This window comes from Hoplias malabaricus, chromosome 6 (assembly GCF_029633855.1).
Source record: "Hoplias malabaricus isolate fHopMal1 chromosome 6, fHopMal1.hap1, whole genome shotgun sequence".
NCBI classification, from domain to species: Eukaryota; Metazoa; Chordata; class Actinopteri; order Characiformes; family Erythrinidae; genus Hoplias; species Hoplias malabaricus.
In genome coordinates this window covers 6954557-6978759 of record NC_089805.1, presented here as the reverse complement: position 1 = coordinate 6978759, position 24203 = coordinate 6954557, and the positions used below count along the sequence as shown (strand labels likewise).

General features: G+C 40.5%; 1 protein-coding gene across 5 annotated transcripts; it reads right to left on the bottom strand.

The window, feature by feature from the left end:
- Nucleotides 1-784: 784 nt before the first annotated feature.
- vwa3a (von Willebrand factor A domain containing 3A) lies at nt 785-23992 on the bottom strand. Of its 5 annotated transcripts, XM_066675645.1 has the most exons (34): nt 20034-20160; nt 19780-19859; nt 19626-19652; nt 19315-19436; nt 19063-19190; nt 18826-18897; nt 18650-18704; nt 18447-18548; nt 18156-18262; nt 17709-17837; nt 17466-17571; nt 16710-16772; nt 16483-16614; nt 15924-16062; nt 15710-15813; nt 15508-15588; nt 15307-15404; nt 14408-14527; nt 14092-14166; nt 13544-13685; nt 13209-13398; nt 12119-12189; nt 11530-11682; nt 11374-11401; nt 11137-11241; nt 10559-10656; nt 10292-10444; nt 9705-9813; nt 4457-4601; nt 3909-4053; nt 3594-3745; nt 1982-2105; nt 1699-1796; nt 785-921 (listed from the first exon to the last, which is right to left on the bottom strand). In XM_066675645.1, the coding sequence occupies exons 4-34, from the start codon at nt 19399-19401 to the stop codon at nt 885-887; spliced, it is 3348 nt and encodes a 1115-aa protein (XP_066531742.1). In that variant the 5' UTR covers nt 19402-19436; nt 19626-19652; nt 19780-19859; nt 20034-20160; the 3' UTR covers nt 785-884. The 5 variants fall into 5 exon arrangements, with proteins under 5 accessions (XP_066531742.1, XP_066531740.1, XP_066531741.1 ...); XM_066675643.1 differs by lacking the exon at nt 19626-19652; XM_066675644.1 differs by lacking the exon at nt 19626-19652 and having other exon boundaries at nt 20096-20118.
- Between the last annotated feature and the right edge of the window lie 211 nt (nt 23993-24203).

Here is a 24203-nt window from a genome sequence, read left to right as displayed (position 1 = left end):
ATATTTCCAAAATACTGTGGTAAATTATTTTTAAATATTTTTTTTGCCTAGTGCAGGGGTCGGCAACCTTTACCACTCAAAGAGCCATTTGAACCATTTCACTTAGTAAAGAAAACACTGGGAGCCACAAAACCCTTTTGAAGTTTTAAATGAAATAACACTGCGTACAACAGGGTTTTTTTGCCTTTGTGCTACGTATAAACAAACTATACTGTGTTACATTTATGAAATCAATCAACGACTGCAGAGAAAATGAAATAACATTTCTGTATGAAACAAAACATTTTTAACTCCGAAAAAAAAGACGTCGGGTTGAAGGTTAAGTGAAATACTCAATGTCTATTTGAGTCCTTTTAGTAATGGGGGGGGGGGGGGGACGACGAAATTAAATTTTCCACTGGCAGCAAACAAAAATACTGTCCTCTCTCTGTGTGCCGTCATTATTGTACTGGTGTCAAAAAGATCAAGAAACCGCACACTGGCGGGTGTCGCACATTGGAAGTTGTGACGTGTATTAAGAGCGACAAAAATATTTTTAATATTAAATATTAAAATATTTTAGATGTTACAAGATCGCCATAATCTTCATAGAATTACATTTTGAAAATAAACGAACCAAAATAAAATACATTTTAATTAAATACTCATTTATTATTTTCAAAAGCTGAGCCGCATCAGAGGGATCAAAGAGCCGCGGGTTGCCGACCCCTGGCCTAGTGTATTTTTAAAAATCTGAAAAGCGACAAAAAGCATTTGAAAATTGACGGACACACCCACAAACACTGGAATATTAAAGTTTATTCAACTCAAGCTCATAATTCAATGTATTACAGTCGAAAAATCTGAACGTGATTTTGCAGTGTATCTTGACTCCTGTTTGTTGGTTAGACCACTTCTGGGTTCTTTGCCAATATAATTTCCCTGTGGAAACAAAATGGTAAATGTTAAAATTATCTTAAAATAAACACAACTGTACAAAACCTCATAGGTAGCCCCTTTAAATATCCATGTGTCAACCAAGTGGTCCAATGTTTTATTAGACATTTTTACAACCTAAGAATAGCTCCACCAGTTTGCTATGAAGTCCCAGTAGTTACTGAATAATAATTACATTTTAAGAGGTTAATCATGTGTAAGGACTGGGGGCAGACTGAAGGAGGGGGACGCAAACGCTATAACAAACTTTATTTGAACAACAAGAGATAACAAAACAGATAGATATGGACAAAGAGACAATACACAGGGAGCTAAACAGAGACCTAGACAAAGGAGCTAAACGGACTAGACTTGAACACAGAGTTAACCTGGACACAGAGTTACAGAGAACACAGAGTTAACCTTGAACACAGACTAAACCTGGACACGGAGAGCTAAACAGATTAAACTGGTACTGACAGAGAAAGGGAAGAGAAGGAAATCATGGAACAGCTGAGACAAACAAAAGTAGAACAAGGAGAGCGCAAACCAAATGGAATCAAACCGAATGTCCAACCAACAGGAAGTAACACAAAGGAGCATAAATAGACGACACTGACAAGGGACACCTGGGACAGATAACGAGGGGGAGGAGCTAGGACAGGACTAGGGTGGAGACAGAAACAAAAACAAACACAGCCGTGTGCCAAACAGGACAGGGCCAAGGTGTGACATCATGAAACATACAAAGAAGAAGCATGACCCTTTAAATATTATTCAAACCTGAATACTTTGGCTTGCTTTCGGAACATTCTCAGCTTTTCAATCTCTTCTTTCAGTCTCCTTAGATCATCACCTTCAAATGCTGGGAGTGCTGAATCCTTTGTGTGGGAATATTCAAGACATAAGTAAATGTTTGATTGTCTCTGTCTAATAACATATTAATATATTACCCACACATATAAATACATCTTACATTATTGTCTTCACTTCTAGTTGGAAATCTACACAATAAGATTGTTCTAAAAGAGATATAAACAATCTTGAACAGCTTTACTCAGCTCACCTCTCCTTCACTGAAGTTGCAGGACAGGAGGTCATTAGCTGTGGCTGTGTCAGTATGTGAAGGTGCTTGATGAAATCTGCCTCTGGTTTTATGGGCCAATTTCTTTAGAAAATCCCTGGCTGTGCTGTCATGGGAAACATTCATTCTTTCATTCATTCATTATCTGTGACCGCTTCTCCAGTTCAGGGTCGCGGTGGATCCAGAGCCTACCTGGAATCACTGGGCGTCAGGCACCTTGGACAGGGTGCTGGTCCATCACAAGGTATGAAAACTCACACACTCACACCTATGCTCACTTTTGCAAAACCAATTCACCTACCAACATGTGTTTTTAGACTGAGGGAGGAAACCGGAGAACCCGGAGGAAACCCAAACAGACAGAGGGAGAACACACCAAACTCCCCACAGTGTCGCTAGCACACAGCTCTGGGGTTGTGGGTTTGAACCCTGCCTAGAGTGACTGTCTGTGAGGAGTGTGGTGTGTTCTCCCTGTGTCTGCGTGGGTTTCCTCCGGGTGACTCTCTGTGAGGAGTGTGGTGTGTTCTCCCTGTGTCTGCATGGGTTTCCTCCGGGTGACTGTCTGTGAGGAGTGTGGTGTGTTCTCCCTGTGTCTGCGTGGGTTTCCTCCGGGTGACTGTCTGTGAGGAGTGTGGTGTGTTCTCCCTGTGTCTGCGTGGGTTTCCTCCGGGTGACTGTCTGTGAGGAGTGTGGTGTGTTCTCCCTGTGTCTGCGTGGGTTTCCTCCAGGTGACTGTCTGTGAGGAGTTTGGTGTGTTCTCCCTGTGTCTGCGTGGGTTTCCTCCACATGCTCAGGTTTCATCTCACAGTTCAAGGTAGACTGGCTGTGCAAACGTATACATAGCTGTGAGTATGTGAGTGAAAGCACGAGTGCGTAACGCCCTCTCATAGACTAGCGCACTGTCCAGGTTGTATTCCTGACTTGCACCCAGTGACTCTGGATAGGGTCCAGGCTCACCGTAAAACTGAACAGGATAAAGTTCTTACAGAAAATGAATGAATGATTTAATAATTGCTTTGTTTTCTCATCAAAAGTCATCAATGTTAGGATTTAAAACAGGGATGGCTTCAGAATCAAAGCCAAATGGTTAAATCCTTTCATTCTAACGTCAGATCTTTTAGACATTTTATTAGACACACACTACATTTACGCACAGACTAGTGAACACATGGGGGTTGTGAGCACACATGCCCGAAGCAGTCGGCAGCCCAAGCCACAGCACTCGTGGAACAGTCGGGGGTTAGGTGCCTTGCTCAATCATGACCTGCAAGCTCTGGGGTTTGAACAGGCAACTGTCCAGTTACAAGTTCCCTAACCACCCAGCTTGGCCACAGTCAACAAGTCAGGGTGCATCTCTTCTAACATTTGGAATACAAGTTTAATAGCGCCTTGACCATATCAGATATGTATTCAATTCAAAATGTAACTAGGTAATGCTGTGTACTGATCTAAATCCTAGGGCTGATCATATATGAGATATGAACTGAGAGTGAGAACTGTACATACTGTACATACTGTGCTGGGCCAGAACTTTACATTCATTGGTCTGATCAGGAAAAAGTAAAACAATGTAGGTTGTTATTTTGTATCTTACCTGTTCTGGCAGTTGAGTGCAATAGTGTGAACAGTAATGTGTTTCCCAGCAGTTAGTCTTTCTGCCTCTTTTAGCACTAGACTGAAGCTGCTGTCAAAACTACCATCAGTGACCAGATACACACCCAACGAATCTTCAAATGCGCATCCTGCCTGATGAGGGAATGTTACAGAATAAAAGTAAATAAAAAAGTAAATAGTGATACCAGAATGTCCCATTATAATAATAAAATATGTGTTCAAATATGTGCGTTCCAGAATGTTTGAATCTTAATTCACTCTAATAAGCCAAGTCATAAAGAGACAGTGGTTTTACCTGTAAGGCATTTAGAGTAGACGTTTCTCCATGGGTACTGAGCTGACCCAGCCAATGTTCAGCCTCTTTACACCGCTGTTCTGTGGCATCCATCAGCTCTGCCTGCCACACCCGCACTTCTCCGGAGAACGCCACCATGCTAAACCTGCCCCACACGTTACATAATGACAACAGAAAGATACTACACATACACACACAGCAGACCCTCCTTACGCTGTATATACAGATTAGAAACACACTGACAGAGAATTTTAAGAGTGTAGTAAATCCTCTACATAACCTAATCCTTTAATGACAAGCAGTATGGAATAAAAATAAGCTCATTTCCCAGACCAAATGTTTGTGGAAACAGCACATACAACATTTCTTCTGAAATCAAGTGAATGAATATATATTTCTTTCCACATTACTGGAGTAACACCTTCTAATCCTCTAAATTGACTTTAGATTACATGCTGTTTTGAGGATTGAGGACAAGACCATTATTAATTTCTACATCAAATATGCCACTCCGGGTCACCCAGGTTAATGTAACATGTGGAGCTTACCTCACTCTATTAGTATGAAACTGTTCCCAGATCAGTGAGGTCAAATCTTTCTGTAGCTCAGGCAGACAAGGGGCCATGGAGCCTGACACGTCCAGCACAACTGAAACAGCCTTCTCTAGGACACAGCCAAAAACACGTCTGCTGCCTAGAGGACAAGTACAAAGTTTACTGTCTTCAGGAATGAAGACACAGCTCCAGGGACCCGGAGGTTGTGGGTTCGATTCCCGCTCCGGGTGACTGTCTGTGAGGAGTTGGTGTGTTCTCCCCGTGTCCGCGTGGGATTCCTCCGGGTGCTCCGGTTTCCTCCCACAGTCCAAACACACGTTGGTAGGTGAATTGGCGACTCAAAAGTGTCCGTAGGTGTAAGTGTGTGTGTCTGTGTTGCCCTGTGAAGGACTGGCGGCTCCTCCAGGGTGTATTCACGCCTTGCACCCATGATTCCAGGTAGGCTCTGGACCCACCACGACCCTGAATTGGATAAGCGGTTACAGATAATGAATGAATGAATGAATGGTATGAGATGGCATTTCCAGAGGCTCTACAAACTTGATTAAGGCATTAAGGGTGTATTATTCATTCATTCATTGTCTGTAAGCGCTTATCCAGTTCAGGTGGGTTCCGAAATCTACCCGGAATCACTGGGCGCAAGGTGGGAACACACCCTGGAGGGGGCGCCTGTCCTTCACAGAGTGACACACACTCACACATTCACTTAGGAGGAAGGAAGGTTTACCCGGAGGAAACCCATGCGGACACGTGGAGAACACACCAAACTCCTCACAGACAGTCACCCGGAGCAGGGCTCGAGCCCACAACCTCCAGGTCCCTGGAGCTGTGTGACTGTGACACAACCTAATTTTTAGGGTTTAAGGCAAGGCAAGTTTATTTCTAGAGCACCTTTCATACAGAAGCAATTCAAAGTGCTTTACAGAAAAAGAAACAATTAAATTAAAATCATAAATTTCCAATAAGACAATTACATAAAAAGAGTAAAATGATTAAAACAATTTAAAATGACAATAAATGAAAAGAAATAAAATGCCGTTACAGAAAAGTGCAGAATATTTTAAACTGAGCTGTAAGCCTGCTCAAACAGGAGTGTTTTAAGTCTTGATTTAAAAGTATCTAAAGTTGGGGCTCTTCTAATGTTCTCAGACAGCTGGTTCCATTTAAAAGCGGCATAGTAGCTAAACGCTGCCTCTCCATGTTTAGTTTTCACCTGAGGCAGGACTAACTGACTAGTCCCTAAAGATCTGAGAGCTCTGCTCGGCTCATATCTCTGTAGCAGATCTGATAAATACGCTGGTCCTACTCCATTTAGACATTTATAGACCAGTAATAACACCTTAAAATCTATTCTGTAACAGACTGGTATCCAGTGTAAGGATTTGAGGATGGGGGGGGTGATGTGATCTCTTCTTTTGCTCCTAGTGAGAACTCTGGCAGCTGCATTTTGAATCAGCTGAAGCTGTTTAATGGTCTGTTTTGGAAGTCCAGCTAAGAGACCATTACAGTAATCAATGCTAGAAATAAAAGCTTCTCCAGGTCTGGTTTAGTCAGAATATCTCTAATCTTAATGATGTTCTTAAGATGGTAAAATGCTGATCTAGTAACTGCTTTAATATGAGACTAAAACTGAGATCTGAGTCCATTAATATGCCAAGGTTGCGAGCCAGTTCTTTAGATTTGAGGGCCCTCGTGTCCAGATACGTAGCCAATCTAGTCTCTCAGTGCTATTCCCTGTCACGGATCACGAGGCGGACTGATGGAGGCGGACGCGCCTGCTAAAACACGGAGGGTTTATTATAACAAAACAAAGACAAGCTATAAAGGAAAACAACAAGACGAGGATATTAAACTAATAGGGATAGGGAAAACACTGAATGACAAAACTATGGAACAAACATGACCTGATTAAACCACGGGAGATAAACAACACGACATGACTTAGGACAACGGAGAAAGGAGAAACTGTGAAGACAGACTAGCATAATAAAAGACATTGGACAAAGGGGAAATGAGAAATGTTCGACAAACAGGACAGACACAAGGGAACTTAAATACAAGACACAAACGAGACACACCTGGACAGATAACGAGGAGGACGGGTTAACAAATGACAGATGAGGAGGCGGAACAAAGGCGGAGACAGGGGCGGAGACAAGGACAATAACAAACAAAGCCATGTGCAAATAAAGCACATGGCGGGGATAACGGACTTGACAGGACGAAGGCGTGACATTCCCAAATAGTATAATCTCAGTTTTATCTTTATTCAGTTGCAGAAAATTGTTTCCCATCCAGTTTGTGATGTGTTCAAGGCACTTGTTTAATGAGTCAACTGGACCAGAGTCGTTTGGGGACAGGGCCATGTAAATCTGAGTATCATCTGCATAGCTGTGATAGGACAGCCCATAGTTCTGTAGAATCTGGCCAAGAGGAAGCATATATAAATTAAATAAAAGTGGACCAAGAATAGAGCCCTGGGGGACTCCACAGGTTACTGGCATGTTCTCTGAAATATTACTTTCTATTTCTACAAAGTAGTTCCTGCCTTCCAGGTAAGAAACGAACCACTTCAGGACTGTTCCTGAGAGTCCAACCCAGTTTGCGAGTCTATCTATAAGAATCTTATGGTCAATGGTATCATAGGCAGCACTAAGGTCAAGAAGTAATAGAAGAGATACCTTTCCAGCCTCTGTATTTAAGCGTATGTCATTAATTACCTTGATTAGAGCAGTCTCAGTGATTAGACCGGAACTCGGACTGTAATGTGTCTAGGCTACTGTTAATGGACAAGAAACTAGTGATTTGCCTGAAAACTATTTTCTCAATGATTTTGCCAATGAACGGTAAATTAGAAATTGGCCTGTAGTTACTTATCAGAGATGATTCTAAATTTTTCTTTTTTAGAAGAGGCTTTACAACTGCAGTTTTTAGTGAGCTCGAAAACCCCCCCGACATGAGTGAGGTGTTTACAATGTGGAGTATGTCTGGTGCTATAGTGTGAAACACACTCTTTAAAAAATTGGTTGGTAGTGTGTCAAGACTGCAAGTGGATGATTTGAGATGATTAACTGTGTCGATTAAAATATTATTATCAACAGTACTGAACTCTGACATTTTAACTAAGGAGCTTTTATGAGGTGATGGTGAGGGTATAGACTCATTGTTGGATATAGATGTACTAATCACTTGTCTGATATTCTGGATTTTAGTGTTAAAAAAGAATGCAAACTCATTACATCTCTCAGTTGATACTAATTCAGGGGCCATTGGTGTGGGTGAGTTAGTAAGTCTGTCGACCGCGGTAAAGAGGATTTGGCTGTTGTTAGTGTTATTGTTGATGATGCTAGAGAAATAGGATTGTCGTGTTTTGCATATTGTCGCGTTGTATTCACGTAGCTTATCTTTGTAGATTTCTTTGTGAATATGAAGACTTGTTTTACGCCATCTGCGTTCTGCCTTGCGACACTCCCTCTTTTGGATTTGAACAACAGAAGCATTTCTCCATGGTGCTTTCTGTTTGCAAGACATAGCCTTCAATTTAACTGGAGCAATCTCATCCATAACACTGACGATTTTTGTATTAAAACTATTCAGCAGATCATCAACAGAGTTGGATTGTGCACATTGGTGCACTACACGATGGTGTAGTGCACATTTTACTCATGAAATGTGTAGCTGTGCAGTCCTTTATAATCCTTTTCTTGACACAAACTCTTCTATCTCTGATGACTGGTGAGGCCCACATATCAAAGAACACACAGTAGTGATCTGACAGCGTGACGTCCTTCACAGTCACTGATATGTTGAGACTCTTTGAGATAACAATATCCAGCGTGTGACCATGACAACGTGTACTTCCTGTAACATGCTGCGAAACACCAAAAGAGTCCAATATGGCGTGCAGTTCCTTGGCAGTCCTTGGGATTGTCGATATGTATGTTAAAGTCACCAGCAATAACAAAATGGTCAAAGTCAGTAGAAATAAAAGACAGCATCTCTGTAAATTCATCAATAAAATTTGCTCTGTACTTCGGAGGCCTGTAGACAGTTACTAGTAATATCTGTGGTGTCCCTTTCAGAACTACACAGAGATTCTCAAATGTTGTGAAGTCACCAAATGATGCTTGCACTGAAAAGAACCATGGAACAGAGCAGCTAGACCTCTACCTTTTCTACTGGCACGAGATGCATTTAAAAAATTAAAATCTGGAGGAGCCGACTCCAATAAAACAGTTGCAGCACTACATTCTTTTAGCCAAGTCTCAGTTAAAAGTATAAAATCAAGCCCAGGCGCTGTAATAAAATCATTAATTAAGTGTGATTTGTTTGTGAGAGATCTGATATTTAGAAGAGCTAACTTAGTAACTTGTGCACTTTGCCACAGAATCTCTGTCTCACATTTTATTTGCTGTAGATTGGTTACATTCACAGAATCTGATCTGAACTCACTGTTCTTTCTCTCTCTGATTAGTACTGGAACGGGAGAGATTACAGGCACCAAAGGTCCAAGCTTGTTTTGAAAAAATGTACTGCTGAACATATTGGTGTCTCCTGCAGGTAGAGGTCCACTGATGAAAAATTGTATGTTGAACTTACTGAATGTGTTAAGGAGGTCATTAAAGTCTCTTTTTAAAACTTCAGACTCCTGCTTGACAGTGTCATTCTTTCCAACGTGTACAATAATCTTCTTCACATTTGTTTACTCAGCCAGTACAGCTGGAAGCTTTGCAGTTCAGGGTTTTTCAAGTTCAGGGACGGTGATGTTTGGCTCGCATCTCATTATGAGTTTTGGGTTTGTTACTCCATTAACAGTGTCATCTCCAAAGATGAGGGTGTCTGCTGTAGGTTTGTTAGGGTTTAGTGACCGGCTGACACTTCTGGCACTTTCTGTGCTGTGTTCACTGCGTTTGTGATTCTCACGAAGGGCATGCAGTGGTTCAAATCTGTTTTTCAGCTGAAGTGAATAAGACCGGTAATCTGGTCTGTGCTGTGCTCTCTCAGCAGCAGTGTTAGGTTTAACAGCTGAATTTCCTGGACCAGCTGTGGTACCAAGAGAAGAAGACAAGACTACAGAGCTATACAAAGCACGGCGCTTGGATCTAGCTTCATTCTGCACCCACTGCCCATCGCTAGCTGTACTCACAGCAGTGTTGCCATCAACTCGATATCTTTCTCTAACTCATCTTTCAAAAGCAAATGAGCATAGTTCTCTCTGGTTTTCTATATTCTATATGTGTACCTGAGAGAAGCCACTGTGTCCTTTGAATATAGCGCTGTAGAATCCTCTCAGTCTGAAGCAGGTACTGCTTTAACTCACCAGGACTTAGAAGAAGGTGTCTTACACAACCCTAATCACAGATAAAAGACAAAGTATAAATAATACTGATGGACCCTACACAATACAAACAGCTCCAATAACTAACTATAAATACTACATGCAACCACACAGGTGAAGACAGACGTATCACCAACGTCAGTAGCACAAAATGACGTAATCTGGGACAGAGCAGTCAGTTTTGACCCTGGAGTACTATTCATCTCATTAACAAATGATCAACCCCTTCATTAAGGTAATTAGTTGGTTAGAACATAAAAAACAATAAGCAATGCAGATGCTGTGGTCTCAAGACCTGTGTTAAATTCATCAGTCTCTATAGTACCAGTCATTTCAAACATCCTGTGTTTGTTTATTTGGTTCCAACATATTGTTTTAAAATATACTGCACTCCAGAGATCGCACAAAACTCACTTTTCTTTTCTGATATTTTTAATGAGAGTAATACTGGTGAATCAGCCCATCTCCCCAACACTACTCTTTCAACTTACATTGAAGTGTACACTGGGAAATATGGTGCAGTACTTTGCAGACACACTCTTATGTACAGTCTGTACCATTTTCTTCCGGTGGGTGCATTCAGGTCCAGATACTAACTTATGGAGGTCTAGTTTCAGAGTCTTAATCCCAAACCGCCTCAGCCACTGCAAATGATCAGGCAAAGGTATGCCCAAAAAATGGAAAGAGCTGATAAAAATCATCATTTAAAAATGTACATATATGATAGTACCATATTATGTAGACACATAAAACAGCACCTGTTTGGTGGAGCAGATGTCCTCATGTTTAGGAAGTTTAATGGTGCTAACAAACTTCTTGTCACTCCTTGGTTTCAGGTATGTCTTAAAAACTGTACCTGTAATGCATAAAACAAAAGGAGCTAAAATTTAGACCTGCAACAGCAATAACCTAATAGTCATTTTCTACATTGGGCCCTCAATAAAGAATGTTTGGAAGAATGAGATGAAATGTATAATGATGCATTCAAAGGACTGATAAAGCAAATAAAGACATTATAATTTCTTTATTTTAAATCAAATTAAAATTTGATGGTGCAGCAGGTAGTGTCGCAGTCACACAGCTCCAGGGACCTGAAGGTTGTGGGTTCGAGTCCCGCGCTGGGTGACGGTCTGTGAGGAGTTTGGTGTGTTCTCCTTGTGTCTGCATGGGTTTCCTCCCACAGTCCAAGAACACACGTTGGTAGGTGGATTGGTGACTCAAAAGTGTCCGTGAGTGTGTTAGTGAATGTGTGTGCTGCCCTGTGAAGGACTGGTGCCCACTCCAGGGTGTATTCCAGATAATGGATGGATGGATGGAGAATCACCCTGGTGCTTACCCAAGCCCCCATCCTCCAAGTAGAAAACAGAATGAGATATTTTTTCCTTCCTCCGTTTGGCAGAGTTTACCAGCCTGGGTGGTTCCCAACTGGTTGCTAGGTGGGCTGAAAACAGTAACAGCAAAAAATCATCCCCAGTTATCAATCATCAATACTTGATCCCAATTGTTCTTTGTGGTTTATGGTCATTGTTGAATGCAGTGTAATCTTCAAAATAAGATGTAGTTATTAAATCACCTGAAAGATCCCTCTTTGGTCTCACCTCCTGTGTGTACATAAGACATAACCACTATTTTACTCAGTACTAACATTCAAGTGGTTTTTGCATATGCAGTTAGGTTTTTTTAATGCCAAACATAGGCCAGTGTTTGGCATTATCACAGATGGACTCACCAGCCTAGCCAAGCTGAGTTTTGTAGGTTTTGGAGGGGGCAGTTTGTGTCTCGGACCCAAGGCCTGGGCTGGGCTACTGTTTTCCTGAAACTGGGTCTCTTCTGCATCACCGCTGGAGCTGCGCTGTACCAGAGAATCCACTAGCTCACAGCACTGCAATACAAGATTAACTACAAAGTATATTACTCAGTAGGGCTGGGCAATTAAGTGAAAATTAATCGAAATCAACATTCAGACCTTCTAATCAACATAATCTTGTCTATATCAATTATATCAATTATTTTTATTTTGTTATGTCCCGACCTAAACACAGAGGCTTACTAAGAGATTCAAGCAGCTAGTACCAAAGAAAAACACAGCAATCAATATCAATAACAATTAATGAAAGAACTAAAAATATACATTTTTGTCATGTAACTGAGCCTGAGGTTCAGCTGTTGACATGGCATATCCTTGAGTTAACCCATGATTACCCTAATCATTAATAAAAAAAATCTAGCTATAGTTCGCATTCAGTATGAGGAGTTCAAGTACAGGTCATGGATGCAATGCTGTGCTGTGTGTTTCTAACATGGCGGTCTATTCTCACCTTCTGCCAGTAATTAGCAGCCTTCTCCATTTCTGCAATTAGGGCAATGACATCATCACTCTCCACTATGGCTACGGGTAGAGAGGACAAGACACAGTGAGGCTCATATTTTCCATTCAGCATCACTTTCCTGTGCTTGCACACAAACAACTAGTTTATTTTGTTAAGGACATTGCTCTTTTCCCCAGTAACTATGCACCACATAGTAACTATGCACTATGAAAATTGCACCACATTTAGGACTAACAAGGTGAAATCATCGGTGTACACAGAGGTCCATGGTTTTAATTTCCTGTTTCTCTAGGGCACAAAGCTTTGCGCCCCAAAATAATCTAGTTACCAATGCAAACAAATTTCTACACTTTTCTCATATTCTGTTTCCTACAAACTCCACTTATTATTGTTGTGTGCATCACAGTTTATTTATAACTGCGCATTTTCCAAAAACTATATCCTTTTGAATAAAATTGTTTTTAAAAGCATGATTTTTGCTGCTGTGACTAGTAATTAAAAATTATTTCTGTAAATAGCTGCTTTGGATTTTCCCCTTGTTGAAAAAAACACTCCTTAAAGCTTCATCAGGAATGGGTGGAGCTAAATAGCCATAGATTAAACAGACATTCATTCATTCAGTGTCTGTAAATGTTTATCCAGTTCAGGGTTGCGGTGGGTCCAGAGCCTACTCAGAATCACTGGGCGCAAGGCGGGAACACACCCTGGAGGGGGCGCCAGTCCTTCACAGTGTGACGCACATACACACACTCACAGACCTATGGACACTTTTGAGTTGCCAATCCACCTACCACCATGGGAGGAAACTGGAGCACACGGAGAAAACCCACACAGACACAGGGAGAACACACCAAACTCCTCAGACAGTCACCCAGAGTGGGACATGAACCCACAACCTCCAGGTCCCTGGGGCTGTGTGACTGCGACACTACCTGCTGCCCCACCGTGCAGTTCTGAGATCACAATTTTTTTTTCAAAGCAGGCTGTTTCTTGCAGTTTAGTGTATGGACTGTATAAAAAATGGTGCACAGTGAGGAATATATTAGATGACCTAGTATCTGTTTTTCCTTAGCCAAACCTGTGTCTGTGATCCAGTGAAAGCGTCCATTTCCAGCATGTGCAAGGCCACGCAGCACCTCAGCTGTTTCAGTCCAGGTAATATGGCTGGGGGTTTGACACAGGAGCGACCCCTCTCTGGTGAACAGGCACACATGGACCTGTGGGCCAGGACCACTGCAGAACTCTGTCACAACAGCAGATTTATTTACCTGGAAACACACATAGAGACTAGCAGAGAATCCGAATGCTAAAAGATTCAGTGTGTCTTAAGTATGCTGAGCTTCAGGAAGATTAATTCTCAAAACTCTAAATTGCAGAAAGTAAAACATAGTGCATGTTAAGTAGGGGACTTACAGAGTCCTGGTCTGGCAGGCCAGTTGTGAGAAGATATATTCCATGAGTCAGAGAGGAGTCATTGTTTGATTCTGCTTTTATAGCATGCTGAACAGCAGCCAGTGTGTTACGGCCACCTCCACATTCTAATCCATGAATCCATCTAGAGAGAGACATACAGAAAGGTGAATGACAAAGAGGTGGGGGGAGGGACTTGTTACTTTATAAACATTATACAAAAGTTTGAATACCCCCAGCTCTTATTTCATGTTTTGATGACTTAATGCATTCAGTACATCAATTTAAATATATTTTATATCATTTACATAGAGCAGGTTTTTAATGTTTTATTCACCCCAAGGTGATAAAGTCAACCAATAAGCAGTAGTCCTGCCTTAAAACAACATGAAGGATGAGAAATTAAAAAAAGATGTCAGTGATGCACTAAGTTTGCATGTGGATAATTAAATTTCACGTACTGAATAATAAGTCTAATAAAATGTTTAAAAGCTGCAGTTATCAAAAACCTGGGGCTATTCAGCACCCACTGAATAGTATTTAGTACTTACTGCCACACATCCTGTAGGTTTTCATTGGTGGGGGGAACCATTTGATCACTCCATGCCTTAATATCTGATCCATATCTGTGCAGAGGCAAAATAACTCTTCATATTCACTAGATAAATTACAGTATATAGTAAGACATTATTTCAAGAAATGCAATAGCATGCAAACATATTGATTGGAATGAAAAAAATCTTCTGATCTTCTGTTACAGACTGAACTAGGCATCAGTCCATCACCTAGCCTCACACTCTCAATTCACTCTTAATTTATCTAAATACTGTAAAGGAAGTTGTTATAACACAACAGTGGGACACCTACACTATGATATTAAAGCTGTGTGTGCTGGATAGTTGCTCCTGCAAAAGTAGCTGCACAGCATATTTGATGTGCAGCTGGTTGTCTGTATTCATCTCAGACATATCCAATAAAATCTGGACTCTATACAGGGCACACAGAGACAGAAATAAGTTAATTTCACATAATGTTTATATATGCTGACTAGTGGACACAGTTTGGAAATAACAATAACCACTTAACAAAAGACTTTCATTCATTCATTCATTATCTGTAACCGCTTATCCAGTTCAGGGTCGCAGTGAATCCAGAGCTTACCTGGAATCATTGGGCGCAAGGTGGCAATACACCCTGGAGGGGGTGCCAGTCCTTCACAGGGCAACACACACATTCACTCACAGACAGTCACCCGGAGGAAACCCATGCAGACACAGGGAGAACACACCACACTCCTCACAGACAGTCACCCGGAGGAAACCCATGCAGACACAGGGAGAACACACCACACTTCTCACAGACAGTAACCCGGAGGAAACCCACGCGGACACAGGGAGAACACACCACACTCCTCACAGACAGTCACCCAGAGCGGGAATCAAACCCACAACCTCCAGGCCCCTGGAGCTGTGTGACTGCGACACTACCTGCTGCAACACCGTGCCGCCCTACAAAAGACTTGTAAAATGTAAAAATAATAATTAAAAGAATGCTAGAATACTACTAATTATCTGTTATCTGGAACATGTGAAGTAACACCAGTATATTACAATCACTTTATCCATTTTTATACAACAAAATAATCTAAAATTTCTTGCAAAAATGAATTCCAATCTTTTAAGCAGCAAAAACAAATAAAAACACACTGGCACACGAAAGTGATTTGTCACTAATAAAAGAACGTGTAAGAAAAGCAGCAGTCTTGCCTCTGTTCACAAATTGTTCCCCAAATCTGATGGCTGCCTGTACTGCTCAACCACATCACTCTGTCCTCTAAAACTCGCTCAGCTTCCAGCAGACGCTTCTGAGAGTTTGGGAGTGGGATAGAGACAGAGAAATTAAAAAAAGCAATGTGTAAAATGAAGAACTCTACCCCTGAGTTAATCATAATTAAGTCATTGGTAAACCTGGTAATTTTGCAGCAAGGACATGTCCACATGCACATTCTTCATTGTTCCATCATGCCACATAAATTGGACCATGGCTTTCTGTAAAAAAGGTCATGGAATAACCTAATTACCACAGGAAGTTAAAAAGCATTATTGTGTTCTGCTATTCTGAGGCAAGATGGCAAAAGCTTCTCCGTAAAGACTTTTACTATGAGCTCACCTCATGCACTGTTGAGTGGACGGTCTTTCCAAGGATGGGAACAAATCCCTCCAGAGAGGAGTAGACATTAGGAGCCAGCATCTGGTACAGGCCAAGTTTCTTGGCTACAAATACAAAAGTTATGGCAACTCAGTGTGACAGAGTACAGCTGCAAAATAATCCAATTTCTAAATCATATGTTAGGCACATTTCTCAAAACAGATTACTGCAACACCTTTCAGGCTATTGGTTTTCAGCCACTCAGCAGAGGTCGTGGGAAGAGGATCTGGGGGTTGGATGCACAGAGCAGCACTGGCATCATCTGCTTCAAGTTTCATATCAGACAATGACAGATTTTCCAAATCTGTAGAGATCTACAGAGAAAGCAAAGCGTAGAGACAAATGACTTTCTATTTAAGCAAAACATTTTTAAATGGTTGCACAGGTTTGCTAATAGTGCCAAATACCAACAATAAACATGGGAGAGTTTGTATTCACTAAAACTATTCAAATTGTGATATTATACATGCAAACACAGAAAAGTAACTAAAGACTTATTTTATATATTATTCCTCTTATTGTTATCAAAGTCAAAATGTACTTTTCCTATTGGACCAGCTTAAATAATAATGAACTAATAATAATTCATTTAAAAAATGTTTCATAATGACTCATGTTAGAACAGGAATAATAACTGACTGAAGTGGGTAATATTTGTTTTAAATTTGTCTATCAAATAGCATAAAATGGTCATTTGTAACCCTTTCAGAAGGTGTCAGAAGGCATGGTAATACCTCTGAGTCAACAGACACAGTCATGTCTTTTAACTGTCCATGCCGCATGTTATGAATGTGGTGAAGAACATCTCTAGCAGCTTTGATCTCAGCCCACAGAGGCTCCAAGTCGCTACTGCTATCCACTACGCCCTGGTGCCATCAAACATGCACATGTTGGTATAAAATCTTTACATAATTTGGGCATGAATGTATACTGTTCTGATGAATACATATATTTACATTACCAGCGCAGGTGTAAACAGATGATACCTCCCTTTTGTGAAATCAGCAATGTTCTTCGCAATTTCCTGTAAAAAAAAAAATAATAATAATAATTATGGGCGGCAGGTAGAGTCGAAAAACATGAAAAATCAGGCAGCATGACAAAAGCCATTACTATTTTAGGGATGGAGTATATTTGTCAGTTTTTATGAATGGACACGTGTAACATCAGAAAACACTTATGCAAGTTTGTTTGTTTTCTATGGGCTGATAAACTGTAGGGCGGCACGGTGACGCAGCAGGTAGGGTCGCAGTCACACAGCCCCGGGGGCCTGGAGGTTGTGGGTTCGATTCCCGCTCCGGGTGACTGTCTGTGAGGAGTGTGGTGTGTTCTCCCTGTGTCCGTGTGGGTTTCCTCTGGGTGACTGTCTGTGAGGAGTGTGGTGTGTTCTTCCTGTGTCTGCGTGGGTTTCCTCCGGGTGACTGTCTGTGAGTAGTGAGGTGTGTTCTCCCTGTGTCCGTGTGGGTTTCCTCCTATGTCCATAGGTGTGTGTGTGTGTGTCTGTGTTGCCCTGTGAAGGACTGGCGCCCCCTCCAGGGTGTATTCCCGCCTTGCGTCCAATGATTCCGGGTAGGCTCTGGACCCACCGTGACCCTGAATTGGATAAACACTTACAGATAATGAATGAATGATAAACTGTATTGTGGACAAGATGGATATTGTGTACGTTTATTTTTTTCATCAAAATATCACTTTAAGAACTGAACATTATACTTACAATGACAACTGGACTGCAGTTGTAGGCCACTATATGGACACAGGGCACTTTGTCATGCATACTTTGTGTGATGTAAGTAAATATATTATTTGCATCTTGGTCAGGGCTGGCAAAAAATACATATATATTCAATTATAAATAAACAGAGCATTCAACAATCAACTGTTGTCCCATGCTTTGGAGCAATCTTATTTAGATAAAAAAAAAGTGTCTTAGGGATCCTGTGTGTTAATAGTCTCTCACCAGGAGCCCAGGATGATGAGCAGGGAGTCGAGTGCGTGTGCTGTGCTCCATACTCTCTCTAAAGCCTGGAGGAGGTTACATTTTCCACTCTGCCTCAGCTGCAAAACCCACTGTTGAGCCTCCTGCAGACTGAAAGTGTACACAGATATGCGTGGAGGACCACTAACCCCTGTTCTACCCTATTCTAATGTACGTTATAAAAATTCAAATAGTTTATAAAGAACTGAAACAAAACATTTTAGATGTGACTGAAGGAAAAGAGTGTAGGATCTCAGAAATTCATAGAAGAAGAGCAGAACTTAAATATTGGGCGAATATAAATGAAAATAAATCTGAAACCCAAGTGCTTATCAGGTAGAAATGTCTAAAACTGTACCTGGATATCAACACTGAGATTCGTTCCTCTTTCATTGCCTATTAATGGTGTTCAAATGAAACCAAACTCACCTCATTAGGGTGACATCTCTTGGTCTATCCCACAAGCTGCTGACCTCTGTGCCAAAGGAAAGGAAGTGCAGCTGCTTTTTCACACTAAACTGCTCATCTAAGAGAAGCTTGAAAAGAAAGTGAAGCTAGAAACATATTTCCAGACAGTTACAAACAAAGAAACTTGCATCTCGCCTGACAAAAGATCTTCAAACCAAAAACATATACTAACTGTAACTTTAAAAAAATCATGTTTATCTTTTTGACAATGAAGATAATAGATCTCCAAGGATTCACGTTTGTGTGCCTTACAAGCAGGCTGTCCTGGAAATCCTCCAGCCTCTCTTCAGAGCAGTTTATATCAGATGAGTCAATAAGAACTCCAAGTCTGAGTCCTTTAATCGTCCCAAACACCTACCAGACAGTGAAGGCAAACAATACCGAAAGAATAAACAAGTAAACACAAACTGAGGAAAAGAATAGTAAGTAGACTATAGACAGAATGTTCGGTTTACCTTCCTGCTCCCTTGGGTGAGCCACTGTATCCTGCTGTGGTACGTCTCTACTGCTCTGCTCAAACACCAAACACCAAGCACTAATGTATATTATATTATATACAAATAATATGTATTGGCAATTTAAGTTGCATTTTATAGAGTTATCATAAACTGATTTGTGACCAGCTACTCACTGGTAAAGCTGCACCTCAAAATCAACAAGCTGTGCTGCGCCAATCTCCAGCTGCGTGTCCTCTCTCAGACCCCTGTGATTAAACCCACATAGTCCGATAACCACTTTTTCAAACATCTGCACGTTTGCCTGCCCATAATGCGGTCAAAACCAGTAACTATGACAATGACCAACTCAGGTCTAAACCAATGATAAGAATAGTTTTTATTATTATTATTTTTAAATAGGGATTACTTACGTAGAGGTTGTTGAGCAGTGAGAGAGAAGGTGAGAGAGAGTGAGCTTACAGCTCTCCAGACTGAACTCCTCCAGCCACTCTGCTGAGCTCTTCCACTCGGCCACCCTTTCCTTCAGCTCCTGTTTTCTCTGTATGGTAATACCATCAACAATTAAAAATCAACCAGCTTCTTCTGATCAAATCTATCTCTTATTGAAAGCATTATGTAAATGTGACTGACACGTCATAGAGGATTGCTTTCAAAGCAGTCACCTGTAAGTCACTACTGTTTCTGATAAACTGTTCTTTTTTGTGTGAATTTACTGAGGACACTCCAGCAGGCTTGGAACTCTTCTTCATATTTCAAAAAATGACACAGTTTGTTTTGGGATGACCTGAAAACAGAGCATCCAAACATATTAAAGATACAAATCAAAGAAATAAAATACCACTGTAATACAATATCACAGGGCTAATGGAAAGGTTAATGAAAAAGGACTTTTCAGCAGCAGAGCAATTAGGCTGAAGTTAACACTAATTATGTCGGTTATAAACTGCATTTGGATATTAAATCAAGAACACACCTAAAATATTCACTATTATGAGCCGTGCTTCAGAGAGAGAGAGAGAGAGAGAGAACCAGGTTAATGAGTTAAATTATTATTTAAATTGGTAGGAAGTTCATAAAACAAAGTTAGCTACATATGCTAACTAAGAAACTTCGAGAAGAAGCCTAACCTGAGGACAACGGTAGCCGTTAACGCGCGCATGCGACTGTTTTATGTTCCCATGACGACCGTTTGGCCCGTTGAAAAATCCTAAACATTTAAAGGGGAATTAACACTGCGCTAGTCTTTGCGATTTAAACAAAGACTTCTGAAGTATTTTCCTATGAAATTGTTCTTATATTTAAACAAAAACGTTCACCCTGTTGTAAGCAACATATTAAATACATCCACTGTTACTTTTCAACCGTTAAATAGTGAACCTACTCGTTTTCTTTTTTCGGTTTATATTTGTAATGTTAGTACTGGTAATGATAAAACGGCAGTACATGTGAGAAAATGTTTTCGTTGAACCCCCTCAGCTCTGCATTTTAAAAGTGAATTTTAGAGCCACATTTTCCTATCACCCCAACAACCACTTTTTGTTTACGTTTTAGGGATTTTGACACAAAAGAAGAAAGCTCTGGCTCCCTCTAGTGGCACTAAGAAAATTACACACGGCCTTAAAGCGTGTGACAGTATAAGATAAATAAAAGGTTAGGTTCACTGTATCTGTAGAAGAGCAGCACTCTTCCAGCTCAAGCTATTAATTCAGTTAGTCAACTTTTAGCTTGTAATTAGATATAATGTATCCTGTTTGAATGTAAGTCTACCAGATTTACTGTTAGGGGCATCTCACACTCAATAAAACTTGTATAACTGTTTTGGAAGGACACCATAAATAATAACTTTAAGTTATCACTAATACATTGGAGGCTAAGCATCATTATTTTATTTAAATCATGCTGAAATGGGATTGGTGATTGCTCTCATTTCCCAATCAAGAAGTTGGATGCTAGAGATTTAAACAGCTCAGAGAAACTGTAGGGGAGCACTAAGTTCCGCACTCAGTTATAACCGAGGACTGCATTGGCTTCCATCGAAGAAATACCCTTTGAAGCTGCAAATCTTCAGTTTTTCACTAATCTAACCCTGTTCCTGCTGTGAGGTGCTTTACTGAATCAATGATTGTGAGGAATGATTCTGCACACGTAAGTCTGAAGTCCTTGTATGATCTCCTACTGCAAAATAGCACACATGCTTCAAATCTAGTGTTTTTCATTAAAAGGAAGACATGAAATATGAATAAAAGCTGACCTGGACCGAACATTTTCTATGATACGGTAGAGAGATTCTAACATTTGTTAATGCTGTGATTAACCTTGTATTACGTTTGATAGAATATAAAGAGGAAGCAGAGGAATCTTGTCAGATTATTGATAGACAATAAATAAAGACCAATTCGGGGACACCCCCTGCCTTTATAAGTGTTTTTTGTTTTATGTGTTGGAATTTCATTTCAAAATTTTGGAATTTTCAGAATAATTTTCACTTTTTTCCCTCTTTTCACCAAACAGCAACAAAACAAATGAATGATTTTTTTTTTTTTTGCTTCATATTTATAAAATGCCAGTTTTTACACATTTAGAAATAGCATTGTTGGAGGCAGAATTTTCTTTGTTTTATGGCTCCAGGCCAAATACACTCCCCTCTAACGCTCACATCTTATTATTCTTATCCTGTCATTTTGAGCCCCTGTATGTTGCCAGTGATGTAACAGTGTAGTTCCTCCTTTCATCAGAGCATAATGCAGATTAAAGGATGGTGTGTTACTTTTTAAAAGACTTAATGATAAAAAACACAATTAAATATGTCTTCTGTAATTTAGATTTTAATCCAGTTCCTCTGTCAGTCTGCATCATGGGATTATATAGGTATTATATCGTTATTAGTATTTACAAATGACCTTGCTGTATGCTGATCACCTCCCACTGTCTTGGTTAAATAAATAAGGAGGTTTATGAGAATACATTGTCACCCAAGGGCTATAAGACTCATTACTCACACATTTGGATTTGACTGCACATTACCAGAAGACTGCACTTTTCTGAATTAGGAAAAATAGTGCCTACTATTTCTTTGAAAATAATAGTTTCTTATCGGGGCTTATAGAGATCTCTATCCATCCATCCATTATCTGTAACCGCTTATCCAATTTAGGGTCGCGGGGGGTCCAGAGCCTACCTGGAATCATTGGGCGCAAGGCAGGAATACACCCTGGAGGGGGCGCCAGTCCTTCACAGGGCAACACAGACACACACACATTCACTCACACCTACGGATACTTTCGAGTTGCCAATCCACCTGCAACGTGTGTTTTTGGACTGTGGGAGGAAACTGGAGCACCCGGAGGAAACCCACGCGGACACAGGGAGAACACACCAACTCCTCACAGACAGTCACCCGGAGCGGGAATCGAACCCACAACCTCCACCTGCTGCGCCATCGTGTCGCCCCTAATGGTAATTTCTATAATTGACAAAACTGGGGAGGGGGGGGGGGTGGCATTAAAAGTAAGCAATTGCACATTTTTAATCATTTTTATTTCTTCAAATGCAATTTCTGGCACTTTATTACAATGACAAACATTAGTTAGTTTACCCTTTTCCCGATAAAAGCTTACTATCTTTTTAACATTTCACACTGAGATGTAAGAGTGCTCTGCTTAAACTGATAACAGCGTCATTGGGAAAACATTAACTGATAATATTTATTGATTTTTTGAGGGCCAACAGTTTTCCCTTCAAATATAAACAACATAAGATAAGCTTACATCTGATTAGAATTTATAGATGTGTCTAAGGGGGGAATAACTGTAATTTTGCTGATTTGTAGCTTTATTTATATATTCTTATATATATATATATATATATAAAGACTCTAATGGACAGTACTGCCAGTACTAATTCCATTCTCACATTGACACATCCCATGTTCCTTCAGTAGCTGGGGTCAACAAGAATCCAGCTTGGGTGGAAAAACAGCTCAGGGAATAAGCCAAGCTGCTATGCTATTATTCCTTTTAGAGGAGGGTCTTGCCTCTCTGTATGTTGTAATCAGTGCATTAATCTGATGTGAATGTGGCATGAGTCCATATGGTGCTTTCATCGTGTCTTAATCCAACAGTCACCACAGTGTCACTGAGGAAAAAAAAATTGCCATGAACCAACAGACTGAACCAATAAAACCTCATACGCACTTTGTAAGATAGAACAAATTCACTTTTTATCAGGAAGTACAGTCCTAACATTTTGGAAGTAGTTATGTAAACAGAATAGCACTTAAATTAAATTGTGAGTTTCATTTTTAGGTTTTAGTAGCTAAAGGAAGTCAATTTTTCTTGACTTACGTTTTTAGCTTCAAATAACACACAGTTGTCACTGTCATATATATATTGTAGTTTTGCCACTATTTTTTGATAGTGTTTTTGTACCAGGAAGTTGCTGAATCTGTTTTTTGAGTTTTCTTTGACCATTTTTTGTTGGGGGGGTTGATAAGCTCTCGCCCCTCGCTGCCGTTGTATATTTAGCTGAACCCATGTGTGCTTTTACACCTTTATTTGCTACGCAAAACATGGGAATTTCTTTTTTAATTCATCCGAGAATTTACATTTATGTTTCGGCATAGCTGCTCGAGATGAGGGTGGGTACATGAGCTTTGCCTGACGTAAACAAGGACTACTGACGTGCAGACTGACCAATTAAATGTTTACAGAGAAGGTTATCGACCAATAACGGTAGCTCTACAGTCAGACCGTCCAATCGGAAGATTTTAGGCTACTTTAGCACGCCCCTTCTCACTCAAGCGAACCAATCGGAGTAGGGGAGGGCGGGACTAGTTTGTGAACGAAACTTCTCGAAGTTCTATGTAAGCTCTAGAAAAACAAAATGCCGGACGTTTGTGAATTCCGACCAGACATTTTTTAAGTCTAAAAAAGAGTACATGTCCGGGTAAAAGAGGACGTCTGGTCACCCTAAATTAACTTATACTTTTAGTTATTATTTGAACTATTAACTATTTTGTGCTCAATTATATCTACAATGGACCCTGGACAAACCAAACTGATTCATATTTTCTTACCTATCTGTATCACTTTGATCACTGGGCATGAGGTTTTAATCCACATGAGTTAGGAAGGGGCTCTGGTAAGAGAGGAGTAATCCTAAGGCAGTGATGTAACACGCTGCATGAACACTCTGAAGTTGCCTGGGATGTGGATGAAAAGCTTTTGCTGGTCACACGGGGACACTGTAGCTTGGGAAATGGAGCATGTTTGTGAGGTTAATGGTGCCCAAGGTGGAAAAGAAGGGATGGGATAAGCAGCTTAGAGGAGTGGGCCTGCTGGGAGGATAAAGGAATACACAATCAATTTTATAAAACAGCAAATGTAACAGGAATCTTCCAAAATGTGAAAGCAGAAGAGAACCAGCAGAAAGGTTTGAATGTGGTTATGATTTCAATGACCACCCTTTACTTTGAAGGTCATTGCACTCAAAGGAAAACACAATATAGCTCAAAGTCAGTAGTGTCGTGTTTGGAGTTGAAAGCTCAAGCTTT

Coding starts and splice junctions, on each gene's coding strand:
- vwa3a (XM_066675647.1), bottom strand. CDS start 19,401: ATGAAGAAGAGTTCCAAGCCTGCTGGAGTGTCCTCAGTAAATTCACAC. Junction 4,054..4,456: donor TTTCATACTAATAGAGTGAG/GTAAGCTCCACA, acceptor CGTGTGGGGCAG/GTTTAGCATGGTGGCGTTCT. Junction 1,797..1,981: donor GCAACTTCAGTGAAGGAGAG/GTGAGCTGAGTA, acceptor TCCCACACAAAG/GATTCAGCACTCCCAGCATT.